Source organism: Stylophora pistillata, chromosome 9 (genome assembly GCF_964205215.1).
Source record: "Stylophora pistillata chromosome 9, jaStyPist1.2, whole genome shotgun sequence".
Lineage (NCBI taxonomy): Eukaryota > Metazoa > Cnidaria > Anthozoa > Scleractinia > Pocilloporidae > Stylophora > Stylophora pistillata.
Window position 1 is genome coordinate 22,178,100 of NC_142527.1, and position 24,346 is coordinate 22,202,445.

A 24,346-nucleotide genomic window follows, 5' to 3' on the forward strand; every position below is an offset into this window, starting at 1 on the left:
TATTAAACCACAAAGTAGAGAGACGCTATCCGACCGCATCCTCAACTATTGAGCTTACGAACAAATTTGCCGACTTTTTTGACAAGAAGATAGCAACAATAAGAACAAAGCTATCCAATGAAGCAAATACCAGTACCCAGTCCTGGGAAGCAAACAAAAAGCCTTGTCATGCCGAATTGAAAGAGTTCAGAATGATGTCGGAGAGAGAGATTGAGCGTTTTGTAGACACTATCGGTAAAAAATCCTGCGATCTTGATCCTATACCAGCATCTATTCTAAAGGAATGTAAATCAGCCCTTCTACCTCTCTTAACTAACATCGTTAACATGTAGCTCCAGTCAGCATCAATGCCTACTGCACTAAAAGAAGCAGCGATCAAACCGAAGTTGAAGAAGGATAACCAGGACTCTGAGGATTATTCAAATTTTAGACCTATCTCAAATCTAAAGGTCACAACAAAGATAATTGAAAAGGCAGTTTTTTGTCAATTGAGCGATCACCTACGTGATAATGATCTAGAGGAATCTTTTCAGTCTGCGTATAAGCGTTTTCACAGCACAGAGACTGCCCTCTTCAAGGTGCAAAATGACGTTCTCTTAGAAATAGACAATCAAAAATGTGTTGCCATGCTATTGTTGGACATGTCTGCGGCGTTTGATACAGTCGACCACGATCTACTACTAGAACGAATGGAAAAACGCTATGGAGTAAAAGGAAATGTGCTAAAATGGTTTCGATCCTATCTCCAAGACCGAAAACAGTTTGTAATAATTGATGGAAACAAGTCAAAAACGAAAGAACTTCGTTACGGTGTTCCCCAGGGATCAGTACTGGGTCCGATTTTATACTTATTATACACTTCACCCATTGGGGACATCATCAGACGGCACGGACTAAACTACCATCTCTACGCCGATGACACCCAGCTCTATCTCCCTTTCAAGCCCAACCCAGCCGAACAACCCAGTTCTATAGCAAAAATAGAGGCATCTGTTTCTGAGATAGACTCATGGATGGTGTGCATAAACTGAGACTAAACAGAGAAAAGACGGAGCTATTGATCTTGAGCGCACGACACCGTCCACCCCCATTAGTAGAGTATGTTGATGTGTCTGTTGAGCGGATCGAGCCATCTCCCTCTGCAAGAAACATTGGAGTTATCTTCGATGAGCACATGTCATTAGATAAGGATGTCACCAGTACCTGCAAAGCCTGTTTCTTCCACCTTAGAAACATTAGCAAGATAAGGGACTGCCTATCTCTAGCAGATACTGAAAAGCTAGTTCATGCATTCATTACATCTAAGCTAGATAACACCAACTCGCTACTATACGGACTGCCCAAATTCCTGATAGATCGCTTACAAAATGTCCAGAATGCCGCAGCTCGTGTCGTCACTCATACAAGAAAGTACGACCATATCAAACCTATTTTAAAGCAGCTGCACTGGCTCCCAGTTAGCCAGCGCATAGATTACAAGATACTACTTTTGACCTACAAAGCGCTCAACGGCCAGGCCCCTAGTTACATCACTGGACTGTTAAAGCCTTATGTAACGACCAGAAATCTGAGGTCCTCCTCTAAAAATTTACTTAAAGTACCATCTGTTAAGCTAGCAAGTTATGGTCATAGGTGTTTCTCTTTTGTAGCACCAACTCTATGGAACTCTCTTCCAAACAACATAAGAGTGAGCGGGTCGCTATCACATTTTAAGACCTGTATAAAGACATACCTTTTTAACAGATTTTATAATTAGACTACTCCTTACTGAGCTATTTAATTATATAAGTAGTAAGTTAGGCCGCTAGATAGTTAGCTAGTAAATTAACTGATTAGTTGGTGAGCTAGTTAATTGGCTAGGAAATTAGTTAATTTCAATATGTTTCAAGTTTTTACTCATTATTACAGACTACCTTATTAGCTAGTTTCTTTTACTCATGTTTTAGAGATTTTCATGGTTTTTTTAATCTTATCGGTCCGATTTACAAAGTTACTGTACAGCGCTATTGGATAGTGATAGAAATAGCGCTATATAAATACCGTACTATTATTATTATTATTATTATTATTATTATTATTATTATTTTAAAAAAAGATTTGTACGGCTAACTCTTTTTAAGAATCAGGGTTAAAATTTGTCAATTTTTTTACGCCTAACGGCTAAACCTTTTTGCTGTTTACGGCTAACGGGCAGCCCCATTCAGAATCTCGGTCAATGTTGCGTCAAGGGAGGGTAAGTGCTCAGTTGCTAAGATACTGACATGGATCCTTTCTTTCTGCCTAACACATGCTTGGTTTTTGTCAACTTTGAACAGGACTAGATATATGCCTTGGTGAACCACTTGACAACGCTCTTCTCCACTTTATTCGTAATGATGTTCAAAACCTCATCGATTCCTTACATCGCAACCAAAAAGAACAAGATAAAAACATGAAAAGCGTCTGTTCTACTCTTGCCATGATTAAGTCCGAGTTTGAAAGAGCTATCTTTAGCATCGAAGAGAAACAGTCAGATCTGCAAAGCGTTTGTAAAGATTTGGAGAAAAGGCAAGATACGATTACAAGACAGATGGAACAGAAGAACGAGGAACACATGAACCTTTTAAAAAGTTCTGAGATTAACTGGAAGATGCGGCAAGAACAATTGGAGCTCCGCTGTAACTCTCTAGAAATTGAGGGATCGGCCATGCAGAGAGATTTGGATATACTGAAGGAAAAACTTGAACGTTCTTCCCTTTCAGATGAATCTAGGGAGATTGTATTTGATGCGCCAGATCAAAGCAAATGGTTCACAGGGCGAGAAAATGAACTATCAATTCTGGAAAAATGTCTACAATTCGAAAAAAGCGGCGTATTAAACATGGCAGCCATATGCGGTCTTGGAGGATGCGGGAAGACCACGTTAGCAGCTCACTTTGCATGGGAACGTAAACCGGAATACGAAGGAGGAGTGTTTTGGATCTCCATGGAAGATGACCATACGTTTGAAAATTCTCTGAATGACCTTGCTTTACGTTTGGGATTGCTCGCGGATTCATTTGACCTAACGCTGTCTAAAGTGCTCAATTACCTTTCAAGAACCAAAAAGCCATGGTTGTTGGTGCTTGACGATGTAGACCAGCTTAACCTCTCCAACCAAATGCGAAAAGTTTGTTGTGGAGGATGGAGAAGGCAAGCTTTCGGTCATATCTTACTCACTACGAGACGTAAATCGGGAGAAGTCTGTGATTCTTTTGACGTAAATCTATCCAATTGCGTGGAGTTGTTTTCCTTTTCAGAAGACGAATCAGTACGTTTTCTTGTTTCTCGAAGTGGTCTCGTAGATCCCACAGGACAAGAGGAATTATTGAAAGAACTTATTGGTGAGCTCGGTGGTCTTCCGCTTGCCTTAGAACAAGCTGGTGCTCACATCAAAGCCCTTCAATGTCCCATAAGCAAGTATCTTGAAGAGTACAAAAGCCAGCGATTAAAGTTGCTGAGCCAGCATCCAGCAAAACCATCGTCGGAGTACGAATCCAAAAGTCGGCTGGCAGTACATACCACGTGGCTTATTAACTTCGAGTACGTCAAGAAGTCAACATATGGAGAAGCAGCATCAAGGTTTGTAAACGTTTGTGCCTTTCTGGAGCCTCATGAAATTCAAGACGAGATAATCGACGGAAAGGTGCTTTCCTCTGACGATAAGGTGCTAGAAAGTTCCTGTGGTCCTTTGATAAAAGATCACATCCTGGAAGTCATCACAAAGTTTTCGCTATTCCAGAGAATATCCTCCACGTCACTAGGCCTACATCGTCTGGTTCAGGAAGTTATTAGAACCAGAATGACTATGGAGGAAACCGCTTCTTCAATGCTGAGAGCTGTTCGAATCCTCCACAGCTGTTTTCGTCGTTGCCCCTCACCAGACCAGATTGTTTCGAATGTAACTGGAAACGTAACAGAACAAGCATCTGCTTCTGTAACTGATCCTTCCTTGTTCTATCACTGGTCAAAGTTAACCATTCATGCTTCCCAGCTGCAACAGCATTTGAGATGCTTTCTTGATCAAGGCGACATTGGGAAAGAAGTGAAAACAGTCGTTTTAACTACTGAGACGTCCCGGATCATTTATGAAAACGCCATGAAGCTGAGCGTGTATGGTCATCAAGAGAAAGCCAAGGAAGCCGAGAGATTTGCATTTCAAATTTTAGATTTTGATACATGTGTGAGCAAGGTATTTTCTAATGAAGAACTTAGAAAGCTATTTCCACATACTCTTCCCCTTTCTCACATTTTTCAAAAAATTATTTTCTACTCGTCACGACCACCAGTAGAGATTCAGAAAACGTCTACGTTGGAAATCCAGAAGAGTGCCGATACAGAGCAATTCCGTTTGCAAGGAAACGAGTTTTTCAAAGAAGGTCTCTATGAAGCGGCAATCAGTTCTTACACTGAGGGAATTGAAGCAATACAGGGAGGAAACAACCCGGACCCCTTATTATTTAACAACAGGGCAACTGCATATCTTAAACAAGGAAAGTTTGAAAAATGTATTAAAGATTCCAACGAGTATATCAGTATTGTGCCTAACTGCTGGAAGGGATACGCTAGGAAAGCTTTGGCACTGAATGGTCTTGGACAAAGACTCTCTGCCTTATGCTTCGCCGCTATCGCGTATCACCTTGATGGTAAGTGCTGTCGTCGTTACGAGCCTTTCAAATCTGCTTTCAGAGATCTGGATGGAAACTGGAATATTTGTGAATCATCAGAGGCTCTCTGCAGGGATGTAATGTACAGTAACAGCAGCAAGTCACATCCGAAAGTACTTCTTCTTCCAAACGGAGAATATTGGGTAAATAACTCCCCGAAGCGTCACAACTCCAACACTGACTTTCAAGCTTCCATCAGTAACACAGTAGTAGCTGCTCTAGGTAACGATGCTAAGGTCACCATTCACTTTGGGAGACTTAGCCTAGAAGAGGATTGCTTTTTTCGAGGTATTAATCTCTTAACAGAGTATACACTCGTTGCACCCAATGGCAATGTCACGTTCGAGAACTGTCTCTTTTGGAGGAAAGGCTCAGCCGAACCTTTAGTTCATGTAAATGGAACGGCAAGGTTTCTTCACTGCACACTCAAGGGTAGCGGAGGTTGTGGACTAGTAGTACAAGGCCTAAATGCTTCAGCCCTGATGTTAGAATGTCATGTGGCTGGAAATGGTACGATGGGACGTTATGCCTCTGGGGTTAGAGTGTTTAACAAAGGAAGTGTTGCAATACATAAGTGCCACATTCACGGAAATACAAGAGGAATTTGGGTCGACGAAGAAAGAGCTGGTGTCTTAGCAAAGGAAGCCACAATAACCGACTCCGAGATTTACGACAATAAGTACGAGGGAATCCTCGTGGCCGGACTCCCCCCTCAATTCATCGTTTCGCTCCCCGTAGAAATTCGTGGAAACAAGATATATCACAACAGTACCTTTGGTGTTCGCGTTATGTTAAACCATAATGACGTCATTTTGGAGAATAACGTGATATTTGAGAACTTCTATTGGGGAGTTTACATCCACAGCAACTCGGGCGGTCTCTATAAGGGAAATGAGATCTGTAACAACAAAATGGGTGGCATAATGGCCGGATTTCAAAGTCCAGGAAAAGTCCCATGTGTGGTAGAAAACAACTACATACACGATAACTGTGGTCCTGCTTTTCATGAGGGACTTCGCACCTACGAATTATATTCTTTTCCGTTGAAACTGCGAAACGTTCTTATGTGTAGCGATGCAATAAACCGGTTTGTGGGGCAGCATCCTCTTGACTTGAAAACGGTTGCTCCTGATTTGGTTTCCGTGAGGTTTAAGCCAAGCAACCGATGTTCCGGAAATGATCATGGTGCAACAAATTTAACGTCACGCAAATTGAGAAGATATTGTGCCTTTTGCCTCCGAAATGATGTTGGATTGAAGTCTTGCAAGGGTTGCATGAGTGCGAAGTACTGTGGAAAGGAATGTCAGCTGAAACACTGGGGAAGGCACAAATACATTTGCAAAACCACGACTGAAAGACATTCTGTAGACGTTTCTTTACAAGTTTCTCACCCTCTCAACATGTTCTCAGTGTCTATAAGTCGGACCTACCCAGGTATGGAGCCCTCCGGCCCTGACTATGCACCGCCTCCACCAGAAGACGGAAGTCGTTTCATTGTTAAGTTGCAAACATACGAACCTAGAGTTGACATGGCGACAGGTAACATCGAAACAAGAGGATTTATCAGTGATGAACAGGATCCTCATAAAGCCACAATACGTGTGTATGATCGTAGCCGCCACATTGATTTCAAATTTAATGATAAACCTCAGCTTTATCACTTGATAATGGAGTGCGGAATGATGGGATTTAGTATGAGCATCACTAAAAAACTTTTCTGTTGGGCCGCATTAAAAGATTGCAAAACAGTTCGAATATTTACTCACGAATTCCCTCCAGCGCAAGGGTGGTAAACATAGTGGAAAACTTAACTACACTGACCTTAATTAAGATAGTGTTTGGATTATCCGTAGGAACGTTTTGACGGTACTTTAGGGAGATTCTTTCGTCTGGTGCAAGCTTAAGGATCTCTAAGAGACTGATGATTTATCTTCATGTTTGAAGTGATTGGCAAGCCCGCTTTGACTTAGGACTGGGTGGTCAAAACTAGCCAATTTATTCGTTCGTATTCATGAAATGAGGCTGATTTTTTTTTTTTCAAATATCCTCTTTTTACCCGTCGCCAGTACAGAGACATGATTGATAGTGCCATTCTCTGTGTATCACCATGGCTGGAGACACAGTCCTATCTAGGGGGAGTCGTGCTTTATGCATCGGATAACGTAAAACTTGTCTTAAGAAGGGATTTGGTACATGTGCTAAAAGTGCGAAGACAATAAGCGAATTGTTTAATTGGATGCGTCTACAAGGCTCCAAACGAATCCCTGGAGGTTCGCGACCAGGAACACTGAATTACCGTGGTAGATGTAATTGTTTTCGGTGATCTCAAGACTGCCTGTTAAGAAACCAACCTGAAGACATTAAGAGATACTGTAGAATTTACAATGAACCGTGACATCGCACAATTGATACAACATTCTACCCCAAGGAAATCGACAATTAGTACCGTTATTGATGTACCAATTACTTCAGTCTGTTTAAAAAAGTGTCATCAGTAAGCATTGTCTAAGCGATAATTATCCAATCGTGTCAAAACAGCTGGCTCTACCCATCCGTATTTAGCATTAGTATTTCATGGATAGGAAACACCGTTTAGTGTAAACTAATTATACTTTTCTAGAACTTGTGAATAGAAAAGGTTTTAATTAGAGCTTTATAAATTGAACTGATTACCAACAAGTTGAGACCAATTACTACTTGCATCCGGTACCTCCATAAATTTCTTTTGTAAGCAACTTTTCTGAGGAAATAAAATGTGCAAAAGTATCTGTTCAATATCATGACTATATCGTAAACGAGAAGTTGAAAAGAATTCGCTCTCTAAGTGCCTAGTAATCATGCATTAATTGCGCGAAAAAAGAAAAGGTCATTAGCACACAAGTCACCTGGATAATACCACACGAGACTAATAAGTGGGATTCTTTTGTTAGCGGAACTGTCATTTTTTTTTTCTTATGACGAAATGAAATTATAAACAAAGCACTAATTTATATTATTTATTATCATCAGCATATTTTACAAACACGATCTATAAAATCACAACTAACACAGTTTAAATTACGGTTCCCTTATTCTGATCATATCGAACAGGAAGATCTGAAGACTTAACAGTAATTTACATCAAAATCGTGTTTAGTGTTACAATGACACTTTGACAGAAACAAACACGTATGAATGAATGAATAACTTTATTAACGTGTCAATCGTTCTAGTTTTTACAAGTAAAAACTAATTGGGGACACCTACGTAAACTAAACTAATAATTATAATAATAATAAGAAGAAAAACTATATACAAACAATATAAAATTGATAAAATTAAATTGAAATATCGTGATATACTCCAAGTGGAAAGCTATATACAACAGAACTCAGAAAGAACCTGGACCAATATTTCACCCACAAGTAGTAAGTGAATACTTTACGGTGCATAAATTGCATTTAACAGTGCAGCACCACACGAACTTACATCTACACTCAACCTGCTTGTTATGTTCTACCGTCCGATGTCGCAGACTACAAGAGTTACATAAAGATCTGCTCTTCTCCACGGATAAAACGTCACTAGCCCATGTCCTTCCTCACATTTCAGGAGAGCCAACCGTCGTGTTTCATACACAGTAGTTTGGAGACGAGTCCAGATAAACTAGTTTCTTCCCTTTCTTAGTCATCAGTCTGTCTCGGTCGTTGTCGCGCCTGTGAAGCTTTGTATTCACAAATGACACCCGGACGGCTGAGCGGTATCTACTTTTCAGCTCCTGTCCAACTACGTTAAAGGTTCCAGCTCTTTCCAGCATATTTTCATGTTACAGCTTTAAGTGACGGCAGGACATCTGCATACTTTTCTTAACTTTGCGCGGACAATCTGATATAACCAAGGACGAAACATTAGAAACGCAAGATATGTATATAAATTTTTTCATTTCTAAGAAAAATCACGTTAGATTGCCATCACATTAAAACGAAAATGACAACTATGATCTTTTAATGACAGTTATACTTTTTAAATAACAGTTGACCAATATTTGAACAAACTAGAAACAATTACGACAAAAACTGAAACCCACCTTCCTTCCTACTTGATTATTATGCAGGTTGAATGTTGTACGAGCGTCGTTTCCTTTCTCCAGTTTGTCAATAAACTGTCTCGTCTCCTTCTCTCCAAACTTGATGTCATCATTGCATCCTCCCCACTGCCAGTCACCGTTTCCTTTTTGGTGTTTGTTCGTCTTACCGCACATGCATCCGAGTATTCTGTTCTGTCTACACCATAGGGTTAGTTCATGAGTTATAGCGGCTGTGCTAATGGTGTGAAGGAAAGCTGTTTCTCGAGTAGCTGCAATGAAAAATGAAACAACTTAAGGGTAAGTAAGGAGAACGGTATGAACAATCTAAAATTATATCTGAACAAGACAACAGACCCCTGAGGGGTTTAATACGAACCAACATAATAACCAGCTCCCAGTTTGCTTGTTGGCTCCAGTTGAACTACGAAAGCATCAACAATAAGGCAGCCCTGCATAAAAATCCGCGTCACTATGACTAACGTGTGTAACGTTTAATAAACCTTTAATACAATTAGCGATGGCGACACTACATCAACACAACAAGATCGCCCACGCGAATTTCCCGCTCTACTCCTTTTGTCCTGGGGCGAGGCTAGCCTCGTATCCTAGCAACGTTACACACCCCCCTCCCCTAGCGGAAGAAGGGTGGTATCAAGGTCCTTCTCTAAGAGAAAGTCTCTCATCCAGACAGGAGCACGACGGTTCCTATCTGAACGTCTAAGGGTCTGGGCAGGTTCAACGTTGTGGGCCCTCTGTGACCTCACCACAGCATGCTCTCCAACATTCAGATCCATTGATAGGTTGCCGACCTCCTCGGTGTCGCGCATTGTCGGCTGAAGTTCAACGGGCCTTGCGTGGTACGGCTTAAGACGGTTAAAGTGCACAATCAGTCTGGTCTTCCGTATCTTCCGCAAGGGGGCCACTTCCTGACACTGTATTCTGTAGGTGACGTCCGAAACGACCTTGACTACCCTCCATGGCCCGGACCAAGGACGATGGAACTTACGGTGCAGCCACCTGGGAACAGCCTTCTCCTCTAGCCAGACCAGTTCACCCTTTTTGTAAGGTCTTGATCTCCGCTTGCAGCGTGCGTCATAGGCATCTTTCTGGTGACGGAGATTGGCTGCTACATTCTTCTCCACTCGTTCCTGTACTTCCTTGAGGATTTCACGCTGTTTCTTCAGAAACGACGGGTAATCAGGGGATTGTTCTGACGGGGGTTCCCCTCGCATTGCAGCAATGGGCAACCTCAGCTCCCTGCCAAATATCAGCATACTGGGGGAGAACCCCGTCGTTTCATGGGTCGATGCTCGCAACGCCAGTAGGACCTTAGGAAGATGTTGATCCCATTGCTTTTGTTCCTCTGCAATCTTGGCAATGATATTAGTAACCGTACGGATAAGCCGTTCCGCACCCCCATCACACTGAGGGTGGTAAGGAGTTGTCCTCTGTTTGACGGATTCAATCAAGCTGCATAACCCACGGAATGTGCGCGACTCAAAATTACGGTCCTGGTCACTGAGCACTCCACGAGGGCAACCGAAGCGGCATATAAAGTTGTCCATAACAGCGTGCGCTACGGTTTCGGCCTTTTGATCAGGTAGGGCATACGCCTCGGGCCTCTTGGTGTAAATGTCGACCACAACCGCAACGAACCTGTTTCCCTTGTTGGTCTCTAGGAAGTGGTCCAAGAATGTCAATCTGAATCCTCTCGAGTGGATAACCAGTCCTAATGGATTGCATAGGTGCCCTCGGTCGAGGAATTGGTCCATTTCTGGAACCACACGTGCGACATGTTTGACAGTACAGTTCGATATCCACAGTATGGCCAAACCAGTAAAACCGTTTCCGCACATTGTCTGTAGTCTTACGTACTGACAAGTGTCCGCACTGGTCATGTAGCTCCCGCAGCAAATCTCCCTTCAAATGCTGTGGGACACACAACTGTAGGTTTTCGCGTCCGGTCTTCTCGTCGAACCATCGCCGGTACAACAATTCATCCTTTAACAGCAGTCGATTGTACTGACTCCAAAGAGACCACATATGCCGGTTAGCCCCTTCCATTTCCTGCTTCGGTGGTCGCCTCCCTGCTTCCAGCCACTGCCGCACTGCTCGTAGATGTTTGTCCTTGGACTGCTCTGTTCTAAAGTGCCCATTGGACCATGGCACGGGCGTTTGTCTAGGTACAGACTGCATACCCTCAGGGGGGTTTGACTCATCAACATGGGTCGTCGTTTCAACAATCAATGGCGCACTAGCGACATTTGTTTCCTCCAGCTTGTCAACCAGTGGGTCTTCTGGCCAAGGTCTACGCGAAAGGCCATCAGCATTGGCATGCAGACGACCAAGCCGATGTTCTATTTTCATGTCGAATTGTTGCAGGTACTCAACCCATCGGGCTTCCTGTGGTTTGGGGTGCTTAAAACTCTGGAGCCACACCAACGATTGGTGGTCCAGCCGAGCAAAAAACTGCATGTTGATCACATAAGGGTAGAAGGATTCTGTCTCGAACACAAGGGCATACATTTCAAGCTTGGTTGGGGGCCACTTCCGCTGCGATTTTGTCAGGGCCTTCGCAGCGTACGCAAGGGGGCACTCCTCGCCATTCTGCACTTGAGACAAAACGGCAGCGACAGCAATTGTGCTAGCGTCAGTGTCTAGCACAAAAGGAAGGTTAAATTGTGGAAAGGCGAGCACAGGCGCTACACATAGGGCTTGTTTCAGGCCATCAAAAGACTTCTGACAGGCGATCGACCACATAAACTGACGCCCCTTCTCCTCTAGTTGGAACAGAGGGTGTGCAAGGTTTGCAAAGTCTGGTATAAACTTTCGGTAGTATCCAACCTTGCCCAGGAAAACACGCAACTCAGACACAGTGGTTGGTGGAGGCCAGGACATCACTGCAGACACCTTTTCAGGGTCTGTGGACATTCCTTGCTCTGATAAGATGTGGCCAACAAATGGTACGCGCTTTGGCAGAATACGGCATTTCTCTGGCTTCACCTTTAACCCTGCCTCCTCAATGAGGGAAAGAGCACGATCCAGTGATTCACAGTGCTTGGCAAAGGTGGGACTAAATAGCAGGACATCATCAAAGAATGCCAAGAGTTCTTCCCATGTCATTCCTGTTAACAAACTAGCAATCTGGCGCACAAAGAAGGGAGCTGCATTACAGAGCCCAAAGGGAACCCGCTTCCACTGCCAGTGTCCTTGCTTGGTGGAGAACGCTGTTTTCTCTCTGTCATCGGGGTGGATTTCGAATGCATGATAGGCAGAGATGAAGTCTAGAGTTGAAAAGAATTTCGCGCCGGCAAGACAATCAATCATGTCCTCCACCTTCGGGATAGGGTAGTGTTCCTTGACGGTGGCACTGTTTAGTCTACGAAAATCAACACAATAACGGTATGAGCCATCCTTTTTAGAAGCTAAGACGACTTGGGCACTCCAAGGACTGGTAGAGGGTTCTATCACATCTCCTTCAAGCAGCCTTTGCGTCTCCTCGTTGATGTACTTCTCTTGTTCTGGTGAAAAGCGGCGCAGGGGAAGTCTTGAAGGGGGAGCAGAGCCAGTGTTAATTCGTAATTGGGCCTTAGTGCAGTGGCCAATGTCATGTGGCCCTCTCGATACCGCTTTGGAATGCTTGGCCAAGATTTTCCATACGCTAAGTTTCTTATCTTCTGTTAGCTGGTCATTGTCTATGGGGAATAGCTTTTTTATCTCCTCAACTGCATCGCAACTCAGCTCTGCCTCGACTGACACCGCGTTGCAATTTATTTGTCTCTTATTGCTGTCGGGAAAGGCGGTTTCTACTCTGTAACTGCGTTCCGTAGGTATTGTTTGCCCCTTTTCTACTATTGGACAGAACTCCCCTACATTTGTATCCTTGTAGATGGTAACTGGCCGGCCGGAATAGTTGTAGAAACGAACTGGGACCGATCCATTATTGACCGAGGATAGAGAACTGGGCACCGCAATCGGGAACCGTTCAAAGAACCTGTCCAGAGGTTCTAGGATCCCATGAATTCCTTCCAAATTCACCTCTTTGACTTGGCAAACAAAAAGAACTTTCTGATCTGGTTGTATGGTAACAGTTTCTACCAGTGACACCCTGTGGACCTCCCAACGAGATTCGCCTCTCAGTTTCATCTGGGTGTTTCCAGCGTGAAGGGTTCCCCTACTAAAGTCAACAACGTACCCATTGTTTTGTAAAAAGTTCATCCCAAGTAGGGCATTCTGCTTCAGATTGTCGCAAACATAAAATAGCTGCTTAGCTCTTATCCCCTCGAGAGTGGTGTCTAGCTCCACAGTTCCCAGGATACTGAGTTGTGAGCCCTCAGCACCCACAATCTTGGATGTGACCTTCCCCAGGGTGTCACTTAAGCCGATATGTTTGAACACTTCCTTATTCAAAATGCAGATCGGGCTACCACAATCCACCACTGCACTCACAGGGACCCCTTTGATCTTGCAGTCGAGCAAAAACGCGTTAGGTTGGATGGAGCTAATGCGTATCACTGGTACTTGGTCTCCGGGCGGGGAGCGACTCACGGTTACGATCTGTCCCCCGCCCTGCGGAAGTTTCCCTGTCGGAAGTTCTTCTGGAAATGATACATAGACCCACATGACCAACATCCCCTACCCCTGCCATTGGGTTGTCTGAATCGAGGAGGAGCGTAGTTTACCTGAACACTCCTAGAAGGGATTGCATTAACCACCGCTTCAGTTGCTGCTTTTGCTGTAGCTGATGCAATCATAGTTGAAAGCTCGGGGGCCCAGCCTGGTAGGGGTGAGTTTAGCACCTCACGAACCTCTCCCCCATTGGTTGACACATCGTTCACAACTCTCTCTCTCTCATTCTAATAGCTCTGAGTTCCAACGCTTCAAGCTCCAGAGCTTCTGAAAGGGCTTTATCTAATGTCGAGGGCTTAGAGCGAATCACATCTTTTGCAAGTGAGGCCCCAAGTGCATCGGTGAAATGATCAATACAAGCTTGCTCTAAACTAGCTGGGCTCAAGGTCGGGTAAGCCTCTCCACAAAGGCGTTTAATATCAATGCTCAGATTTAACAAGGTTTCTCCTACCTTTCTTCGTCGAGCCTTGAGCGTAGCTTTGGCGGCTTCGGGGACCTGTCGCATTCCGATTTTTTCGCGTAGGGCCTTGACCATGCGCTGGTAGGAGTTCTTGTCGTCCAACGGGAGTTGGGACATGACCACGCGTGCTTTCTCCTTCATGCACAAAACCAATTGATTTGCTTTTTCTTCTTCACTCCAATCGTTCATCCTCGCACAGACTTCAAACTGATCCAAAAACGCCTGGAAGTCTGTGACGTTTCCACTACCCGAAAATTTTTCGGGCTTCGCTACAGTCGATTTCGCCGACTGTCTCTTAAAAGGCAACTGCTTGCCTTCCATCCCCGACACCTTCTCCAACGCTTTCTTCGCCGATTCCCTCGCTTCGTCCCTCTCACTGATTAGTGTGGACTCCCTTTCCTTGAGTTCACCGAGCTGCTGGACGACTCCTTTGTGTTCCTTCTCCAACGCTTCAAGGCTCACCTGTGTTTGTCGAAATTCCTCGTTTGTCGATCGCGAAGTTGCGTTTGCCAGCTTCAACTGCTTGGTTAACCGCTCGATAACATCCTCCAGCATTTCCCTCGAAGTCATTTCGTCCTTATCCCACCGCTGCCACCAGTGTAACGTTTAATAAACCTCCTTTAATACAATTAGCGATGGCGACACTACATCAACACAACAAGATGGCCCACGCGATTTTCCCGCTCTACTCCTTTTGTCCTGGGGCGAGGCTAGCCTCGTTTCCTAGCAACGTTACACGTGTAAAAGATGAAGTTTCTTTATTGAAATTCTTTATGAAGCCTTTCATGTCCCATTTCAATGCATTTGATACATCCTTTGACGCGTCTGCACCTCTTGCCGTTCTTTGCGGAGCAACACCATTCACTTTGGTGCAACCATTAGCCGAAGACGTACCGTGCGCAATGAATGGGCTCATTGCAACTTTGCCAGGTGGACTGACGTCCAATACGACTACTGCTTCGATCTCATGGAGGCCTTGGTCAAAATCCTTAAGCTGCCTCCAGCTGATGAACTGAGTATTATGAACAAGCTCCAGCTATGGAGAAAAGGAGGTATGATAACAGTGAACAACTAAGTCACTTTTTTTGTCCTTGTAATTCAAGAAAATTTAAGTAATTGTTTCTTTTTTATTCAGGTTTCAGTTATTAGATTCGAGAATTGTCGATCTGCAAATCCATATGGCATCTATCGAGAAAAAAAAACTAATTGGCCCACTGCTAGTGCCGAACTTAAACATAGTTTAAATCCGCATTGGTGCTTACTTTAACCCCAGTGACTAAAATTATTACTCATTTGCGTGTTTACCACTCTTTCCAAAATTTCACCCAAAACCAGCACTACAGAAAGTACCTTATAATTTGTTACCAGAAACTTATGTTCAGTCGTATATAGAGAAATTACAACAGTAAAATTCCACAGCGTAAGAACAGTTCCATTAGTGATTCGATGGACAAGTATATCATCCAAAGGGTTTCACCAGTACTCCTTGTTGCTTCACAATACTTATTAACTCTTTTAAGACTCACGGTTAAAATTTGTCAATATTTACGCCTAACAGCTAAACGTTTTTGCCGTTTACAGCTAACGGGCAGCCCCATTCAGAGCCTCGGTCAATGCTGTGTTAGGGAAGGGGCAAATGCTCAGTTGTTAAGATACTGACATGGATCCTTTCTCTCTGCCTTACACATGCTTGGTTTTTGTGAACTTTGAACAGGAATAGATGTATGCCTTGGTGAACCACTTGACAACACTCTTCTCTACTTTATTCATAATGATGTTCAAAACCTTATACATTCCTTACATCGCAACGAAAAAAAACCAAGATAAAAACATGAAAAGTGTCTCTTCTACTCTTGCCATGATTAAGTCCGAGTTTCAAAGAGCTATCTTTAGTGTCGAAGAGAAACAGTCAGATCTGCAAAGCGTTTGTAAAGATTTGAAGAAAACACAAGATACGATTACAAGACAGATGGAACAGATGAGGAACACATGAACCTTTTAAAAAGTTCTGAGATTAACTGGAAGATGCGGCAAGAACAATTGGAGCTCCGCTGTAACTCTCTAGAAATTGGGGGATCGGCCATGCTGGAGGGTCTGGATGGGGTGCCTCGAAAACACTAAACACTAAAATTTTTCCATCTATAACATCAAACAGTTAAATTTTAGACTGTTTGACATCTAACACTAAAAAAACCACAGTAACACTAGATTTCATACAAATGTAAGCGCAAATGGCTTAAAAAAGCGAGATACTAATCAAGACAAACGTGGACATTCGATATGGAATAATATCTACAATTGATTTACAGACTGTCATTTTGATTACAATTTTGGGTTTGTTCATTGTTTATGTTTCTATCATGGAAAATCGTGGGAGACTATTTCTCAGCAGAAGGGTACAATATGCTCGACAATGAAAACTTTCCTCTGTCGTTATTGCACTTTTGCAATCTTTCATTTCAAACATTTGTTTAATCAATTATCATGCTCCTTTTTACCTACCGGGAAATAGACTTATGCGTCCTCACTAGCCAATCCTCTCGTTTCTTAGCACATGTATCAGCAGCAAGCCAGCCTTTGAATCTGAACTCCCCTTGCCTTCCCGGGTCCAAGATAGCGCTATTTTCGGGTTTTCATTTAATGAACTCTGGATCAGAGAGTCATTCACAAGGTTATGTATATGCGCACGCCCGATCGTGCAAACTCTATAAATCAAGGCGAAAATGAGCGCGAATGGCGCGACCAGACCTTGTGAGTGTTGTTGTGTGGGGGTAGGAGTCGTGATCGTCATCATCCATATCACTGCCTGAGTCAGTGTCGTATTCATCCTCTTGATCTGGCAATTCACTAACGGCAACTATTTCAACCGCGCTATCGTTCACAAACGTGATGCTGGGTACGTGCGAGTCCCCATCGTCATCTGTGACTTGCGGCATAATTGGTTTCATTCCTTCTTGACCTTCAACAGTTGAGTCGTCGTGGAACATTACTTTGGAACGAGGAGGCTGAGCGTAAGACACTGCTGGTGGAAGAGTTCCAGATTTGTCTTTTGTGGTTTCACTCCGCAGTGTTCTCTGCCTCACTGGACGATATTTGTCCACCAACTCCTACATCGCTATCTCAATTGGAGGATCTATCCTTGCAGCTGTTAGAGGCTTCATAACTTCAACATCTGCCAACTCCATACTAGATGTTGGAACTGGATAAAAGGATTTGTCATGTGTAAGGTATTTGGCGCTCCACTTTGTCGTCCTTTTTAATGATTCTTTTGCAATTGTGCCAAAGTCTCGAGCATACTGTAAAGCTGTGAAAGTCTCGTTTTTAAAGTAGGAAACTGCATGAAGGCTTTCAACTACAGGGGTCAGTAACGTACGGTCTTTAAGGTCTTTTAACATAAGCATAAGTCACCAAATATAACAGTTATTTTTATTAAGAACAACCTGGGTTTGAATAGCAAAACCTTAGCTTTTCCAGTGAATATTGCAATTTGCAATTTTTTTTCCTGCACTTTATGAATTTGAAAGATCAGTTGTCTGCTCACCATTGAGTTCACTCTGGGTTTCGTCAGAAACAAGGAGTGGAACCTCCATTTCCCATTGATGTTGCGTAAGGATATGTAAATTCTTCGTTTTCTCGTGGGCATACCTAGCCAGCCGGTACAGTTTCAACTCGAAATTTCCCATCCCCAATGAGGTGACCATTTGCGAAATACCAAGAAAGTTGATCAAATGCTTCTTTGCGTCCGTTATATTTCTTTGCTCTTTACCGATTGGAATTCTGCTTCGATGCCTTTCAAAAGCATTTTCCTCGCCACATCTATAAAAGCTGACTAATACTTCCACAACTCCCACCGATGCGGACGTGGCGGCCATTTTGCATACAGAAGTCTGCTAAAAAACCGCTGACCACAAAATGTCTGAAGAACTTATGCGCATGAGCACAAAGTATGCATGTTGACCAGTTTGGTCAGTTCCGCGCGGGCTCTTCTTTTGTTTCTAGTTTTGCACCCTTTCTCATAAGAGCTAAGTTTGAAGAATCTTAGTCCTTTTTTTTCTAACATATTGCCTTCTTTATGAAACTTTTATCGATCTTTAATGAGTGAAATCACTGTTCTAACACCTTTTAACACTTAACAGTTAACTTTTTTAAAACGCTAAACATTAAAATTTTACAAATTTTAACACTAAACATTTAAAAAAAAAGGCCAAATAACACTTAACACTAAACCCCATCCAGACCCTCATGCGGAGAGATTTGGATATACTGAAGGAAAAACTTGAACATTCTTCCCTTTCAGATGAATCTAGGGAGGTTGTATTTGATGCGCCAGATCAAAGTAAATGGTTCACAGGGCGGGAAAATGAACTATCAATTCTGGAAAAATGTCTACAATTGGAAAAAAGCAGCGTATTAAACATGGCAGCCATATGCGGTCTTGGAGGATTCGGGAAGACCACGTTAGCCGCTCACTTTGCATGGGAACGTGAACCGGAATACGAAGGAGGAGTGTTTTGGATCTCCATGAAAGACTACCATAGGTTTTAAAATTCTCTGAATGACCTGGTTTTACGTTTGGGATTGCTCGCGGATTTAATCGACCTAACGCTGTCTAAAGTGCTCAATTACCTTTCAAGAAGCAAAAAGCCATGGTTGTTGGTGCTTCACGATGTAGACAAGCTCAACCTCTCCAACCAAATGCGAAAAGTTTGTTATGGAGGATGGTGAAGGCAAGCTATCGGTCATCTCTTACTCACGACGAGACGTAACTCGGGAGAAGTTTGTGATTCCTTTGACGTAAATCTATCCAATTGCGTGGAGTTGTTTTCCTTTTCAGAAGACGAATCAATACGTTTTCTTGTTTCTAGAAGTGATCTCCTAGATCCCACAGGACAAGAGAAATTATTGAAAGAACTTATTGGTGAGCTCGGTGGTCTTCCGCTTGCCTTAGAACAAGCTGGTGGTCCCATAAGCAAGTATCTTGAAGAGTACAAAATCCAGCGATTAAAGTTGTTGAGCCAGCATCCAGCAAAACCATCGTCGGAGTACGAATCCAAAAGTCGGCTGGCAGTGCATACCACGTGGCTTATTCACTTCGAGTACGTCAAGAAGTCAACAAATGGGGAAGCAGCATCAAGATTTGTAAACGTTTGTGCCTTTCTGGAGCCTCATGAAATTCAAGACGGGATAATCGACGGAAAGGTGCTTTCCTCTGACGATAAGGTGCTAGAAAGTTCCTGTGGTCCTTTGATAAAAGATCACATCCTGGAAGTCATCACAAAGTTTTCGCTATTCCAGAGAATATCCTCCACGTCACTAGGCCTACATCGTCTGGTTCAGGAAGTTATTAGAACTAGAATGACCATTGAGGAAACCGCTTCTTCAATGCTGTGAGCTGTTCGACTAGTACTCCTCATCAACTGTTTTCGTCGTTGCCTCACCAGACTAGATTGTTTTGAATGTAACTGGAAGCGTAGCAGAACAAGCATCTGCTTCTGTAACTGATCCTTCCTTGTTCTATCACTGGTCAAAGTTAACCATTCATGCTTCCGAGCTGCAACAGCATTTGAGATGCTTTCTCGATCAAGGCGACATTGGGAAGGAAGTGAAAACAGTCGTTTTAATTACTGAGACGTCCCGGATTATTTATGAAAACGCCATGAAGCTGAGTGTGTATGATCATCAAGAGAAAGCCAAGGAAGCCAAGAGATTTGCATTTCAAATTTTGGATTTTGATGTAGGAGTGAGCAAGGTATTTTCTAATGAAGAACTTAGAGAGCTATTTCCACATACTCTTCCCCTTTCTCACATGTTTCAAAAAATCATATTCTACTCGTCACGACCCCCAGTGGAGAATCGGAAAACATCTGCGTTGGAAATCCAAAAGAGTGCTAACACAGATTAAATCCGCTTGGAGGGAAACACCTTTTTTAAAAGTGGGCTGTATGAAGAGGCCATCAATTCTTATACTGAAGGAATTGAAGCCATGCGGGGAGCAACCAACCCGGACTCATGCTTATTTAACAACCGAACAACTGCATATCTTAAACTGAGAAAGTTTAAATAATGTATTAAAGATTCCGTGGAGTATATCAGAGTTATGCTAAACTGCTGGAAGGGATACTCTAGGAAAGCTTTGGCTCTTACTGGTCTTGGGCAAAGACTTTCTTCCTTATGCTTCGCCACTATCGCGTATCCCCATGATAGTAAGTGCTGTGGTCGTTACGAGCCTGTCAAAGCTGCTTTCAGAGATCTGGATGGAAACTAGAAGATTTGTGAATCATCGGAGGCCCCTCGCAACAATATGATGTTTGGTACAATGAATATATGAAGTTCATATATTTTGAACTGTGGTATTAAATACGTATGATGCACGATCCCTCGCAGTAGATAGCGCTATTTATGCAATAGCGAAAATCAGACCTGAAAAAAATCAGGCCTGTACGGGATTCGAACCACTGACCTCTGCGATACTAGTGCAGCGCTCTACCAATTGAGCTAACAAGCCAACTGGGAGCAGGCCGTTAAGTTGATTCGTAATAAACCCGTGATGATAAATCAGATACAATGAATATATGAAGTTCATACATTTTGAACTGCGGTATTAAATACGTATGATGCACGCTATATAGCGCTATCTACTGCGAAAGATTTTGAACTGCGGTATTAAATGCGTATGATACACGCTATATAACGCTATCTACTGCGAAGGATCGTGCATCATACGTATTTAATACCGCAGTTTAAAATATATGAACTTCATATATTCATTGCATCTGATTTATCATCACGGGTTTATTACGAATCAACTTAACGGCCTGCTCCCGGTTGGCTTGTTAGCTCAATTGGTGGAGCGCTGCACTAGTATCGCAGAGGTTAGTGGTTCGAATCCCGTACAGGCCTGATTTTTTTCAGGTCTGATTTTCGCTATTGCATAAATAGCGCTATCTACTGCGAAGGATCGTGCATCATACGTAAATATGATGATGTTTAGCAACAATAGCAAGTCACAAACGAAAGTGCTTCTTCTTCTAAGCGGAGAATATAGGTTAGACGACTCTCTGACACGTCACAACCCTGACACTCACTTTCAAGTGCCCATCAGTAACACAGTGATAGCTGCTCTGGGCAACGAAGCTAAGGTCACCATTCCCTCTGGGAAGCTTAGCTTAGAAGAAGATTGCTTTTTTAGCAATATTACTCTCTCAACAGAATCTAAATTGGTTGCACCTAATGGCAATATCAAGTTCGAGAACTGTTTCTTTTGGAGAAATGGCTCAACCGAACCTTTGGTCCATGTCAATGGACCAAAGTTTTCTTCAGTGCACAATCAAGGGTGGTGGAGGTTGTGGACTAGTGGTACACGGCTCAAACGCTTCAGCCTCAATGGTACAATGTCACGTGACTGGAAATGGTATGATGGGATGTTATGCCTCTGGAGTTAGAGTATTAAACAAGGGACGTGTTACAATACACACATGCCACATTCATGGCAATACAAGAGGAATCTGGGTCGATGAAGAACAAGCGGGTGTCTTAGCAAAGGAAGCCATAATAATCGACTCCGAGATTTACGACAATAGGTACGAGGGAATCCTCGTGGCGGGACTTCCCCCTCACAATACTGTTTCACTCCCTGTGGAAATTCGTGAAAACAAGATATTTCACAGTGGTACCTTTGGTGTTCGCGTAATGTTAAATCATAATGACGTCACTTTGGAGAATAATGAGATATTTGAGAGCTTCTATTGGAGAATCTATATCCACAGCAATTCGGGCGGTCTGTACAAGGGAAACAAGATCTGTAACAACAAAATGGGTGACATAATGGCTGGAGTTCAAAGTCCAGGGAAAATCCCCTGTGTGATAGAAAACAACTACATACACGACAATTGTGGTCCTACTTTTCATGAGGGACTTTACAACTATGAATTATATTCTTTTCCGTTGAATCTGCAAAAAGTTCTAATGTTGAAAGATGCAGTAAACCTGTTTGCGGGGCAGCATCCTCTAGAATTTAAAACGGTTGCTCCTAATATGGTTTCCGTGGAGTTTAAGCCAAGCAATCGGTGTTCCGGAAATGATCACGGTTCAACAAATTTAACGTCACACAAATTGGGAAGATATTGTGCCTTTTGCCTTCGAAATGATGTTGGATTGAAGTCTTGCAAGAGTTGCATGAGTGCGAAGTATTGTGGAAAGGAATGCCAGCTGAAACACTGGGGAAGGCACAAACACACCTGCAAGGTCACGTCTGAAAGACATTCTGTAGAAATTTATTTGCAGGTTTTTCACCCTTTCAACAATTTTTCAATGTCTTTTAATCGAATCTACCCAGATATGGATCACTCTGGCCCCGCACCATCTCCACCAAGAGACGGAAGCCGTTTCATTGTTAATTTGCAAACATGCGAACCTGGAGTTGACCTGGCTAGATGTAACATCGAAACAAGAGGATTTATAAGTGACGAGCAGGATCCTTTTAAAGCCTCAATACGGGTGTATGATCGTAGCCGTCACCTTGACTTCAGTTTTAATAGAAAACCTCAGATTTATCACTTGATGATGGAATGTGGAATGATGGGATTCAGAGTGAACATCACCAAGAAACTATTCTGTTGGGCCGCATATAAAGATAGCAAGACAGTTCGAATATTTACTCAAGAATTCCCTCCAGCGCAAGGGTGGTAAACATAGTGGAAAGCTGTACTACACTCACCTTATTTGAGATAAGTTTTTGGATTCATCCGTGGGAACGTTTTGACGGTACTTTAGCTACCTTGATTGGCAAGCCCACTGTGACTTAGGACTGGGTGGTCTACACTAACCAATTTATTTCGCTCATATCGATGAAATGAGGCTGATTTTTTCGAATACCCTCTCTTTACCTCTTGCCAGTACAGAGACTTGATCGATAGTGTCATTCTCTGTGTGTCGCCATGACTGGAGAAACAATCGTACGTAGGAGGAATCGTGCTCTCTGCATTGGATGACGTAAAACTTTTCCCAAGAAGGGATTTGTTATATGGTTTGCAAGTGCGAGGTCAAAAAGCGAATTATTTAATTTAATGTGCACACAAGGCTCCAAACTAGTCCCTCGAGGTTCGCGGCTAGGAACACTAAATTAGCGGGGAGGGTGTAATTGGTTTCGATGATCTCCAGTCTGTCTGTTAAGAAACCCATTTCAAGACTGCGGAATTTACAGTGGACCATGACCTGTCACAATTGATACAACATTCTACCTCAGCGAAATCGACAATTAGTACCGTTATTGATGTACCAATCACATCTGTTTTAAGAAAGCGTCATCAGTACAGCTGTAAGCATTATCTTAGGAACAATTATCAAATCAAGTCAAAACAAGGTGCTGTAGGAGTGAAAACAATTTAAAGATCTTCGTAAGAAGGTCGAATAGAAACGCTGAAAAGTACTAATGCAGAAACAAGCAAGCCGAAAGGCCCGGCTCTAGGAAACTTTCCCGCGGGTCTTTCCTCCTAAGAACAACGTTACCGAGATTAATAGCGGTCGGAAAGGAATTGAGTAATAAGTTTGACACTGATGAACTGCCGTAAAATTTGTTTGTATTTTTATAAAAAAAACACAGCTACAGTCACCGCTTTCTCCGTGCTGGCAAGTCAGGAATTCGACTACCATCTAATAGACCAACAACAGACAAAGGGTGTAAATAGATTAATAGTGACGTTACTGCTTAATACAACTAAATCCTCTGATAAGTCCCCCCCGGGGGCTTATTTATTTCAGTTACTTTAGGGGATAGCTTATTAGAGGGGGGAGGCTTAATAGAGTTATGTTATATTATTAGCATCGCTCTGTAATTTTCGTATACCGTATTCTATTGATGCCAACATGATAATTAACAATTATTCCACGAGCGCGCGTTGGATATGAGATGATAGATAGCCAACGAGGCGCGTAGCGCCGAGTTGGCTATAATCATCTCATATCCAACAAGCGCGAGTGGAATAATTGTTTTATTAAAAAAAAAAACACCCCAAAGATATTAGACAAATCGTCTCGACTTTATTTTGTAAGAAGAAACCGGATGTTACAATGTACAGATATTAGATTATGGTATATTGGCTCATATACCATAATGGCTAAGCCGATAAAAAGTCTTGAATTGCATTATCCAATGATCCAGGTTTTAATAACATCAACTAACCAATAACCATAATCAACTTTGAATGACACACTAAAAATACAGTACTTCCATAGATTTATCGTATTTACTGACATGGAGTGTTATTTTGAACTTTTGTCTTAGGAGGGGGAGGGTAGGGGACTTAATAAACTTCTTCTTCTTAAGAGTGGGGGGGGAGCTTATCAGAAGGGGTGGCATAGTAGAAGGGGGACCTATTAGAGGATTTATGGTACTCGTCATACAAACTCTGTTCAGAGGCATTCTGCCTCCCAAAACCAATTATATCAGGCTCAGAGCTGTGGAATGTTTTCTTCCTGTTTGGCTGTCGCAAGTGAAAAGTCTCCCCT

At 42.8% G+C, this 24,346-nt stretch overlaps 2 protein-coding genes and 1 pseudogene across 3 annotated transcripts in view; 2 read left to right on the forward strand and 1 right to left on the reverse strand.

Annotated features, from left to right (window-relative positions):
- LOC111337338 (uncharacterized) overlaps positions 1–7,451 on the forward strand; it is a 13,779-nt gene extending 6,328 nt beyond the window's left edge. For both annotated transcript variants that reach the window (XM_022943616.2, XM_088732452.1), the window contains exon 3: positions 2,316–7,451. In XM_022943616.2, coding sequence (XP_022799351.2) covers positions 2,316–6,478 — 4,163 coding nt within the window. In that variant the 3' untranslated portion in view covers positions 6,479–7,451. The remainder of the gene's footprint in view (positions 1–2,315) is intronic.
- Positions 7,452–8,833: 1,382 nt separating this feature from the next.
- Positions 8,834–14,529, reverse strand: LOC148723825 (uncharacterized). The gene is made up of 2 exons (XM_088732456.1): positions 13,832–14,529; positions 8,834–9,020 (listed from the first exon to the last, which is right to left on the reverse strand). Exons 1-2 carry the CDS (start codon positions 14,408–14,410, stop codon positions 8,973–8,975), a joined length of 627 nt encoding a protein of 208 aa, XP_088588582.1. The 5' UTR covers positions 14,411–14,529; the 3' UTR covers positions 8,834–8,972.
- Positions 14,476–23,986, forward strand: LOC148723826 (uncharacterized; annotated as a pseudogene).
- The last annotated feature ends 360 nt before the right edge of the window (positions 23,987–24,346 follow it).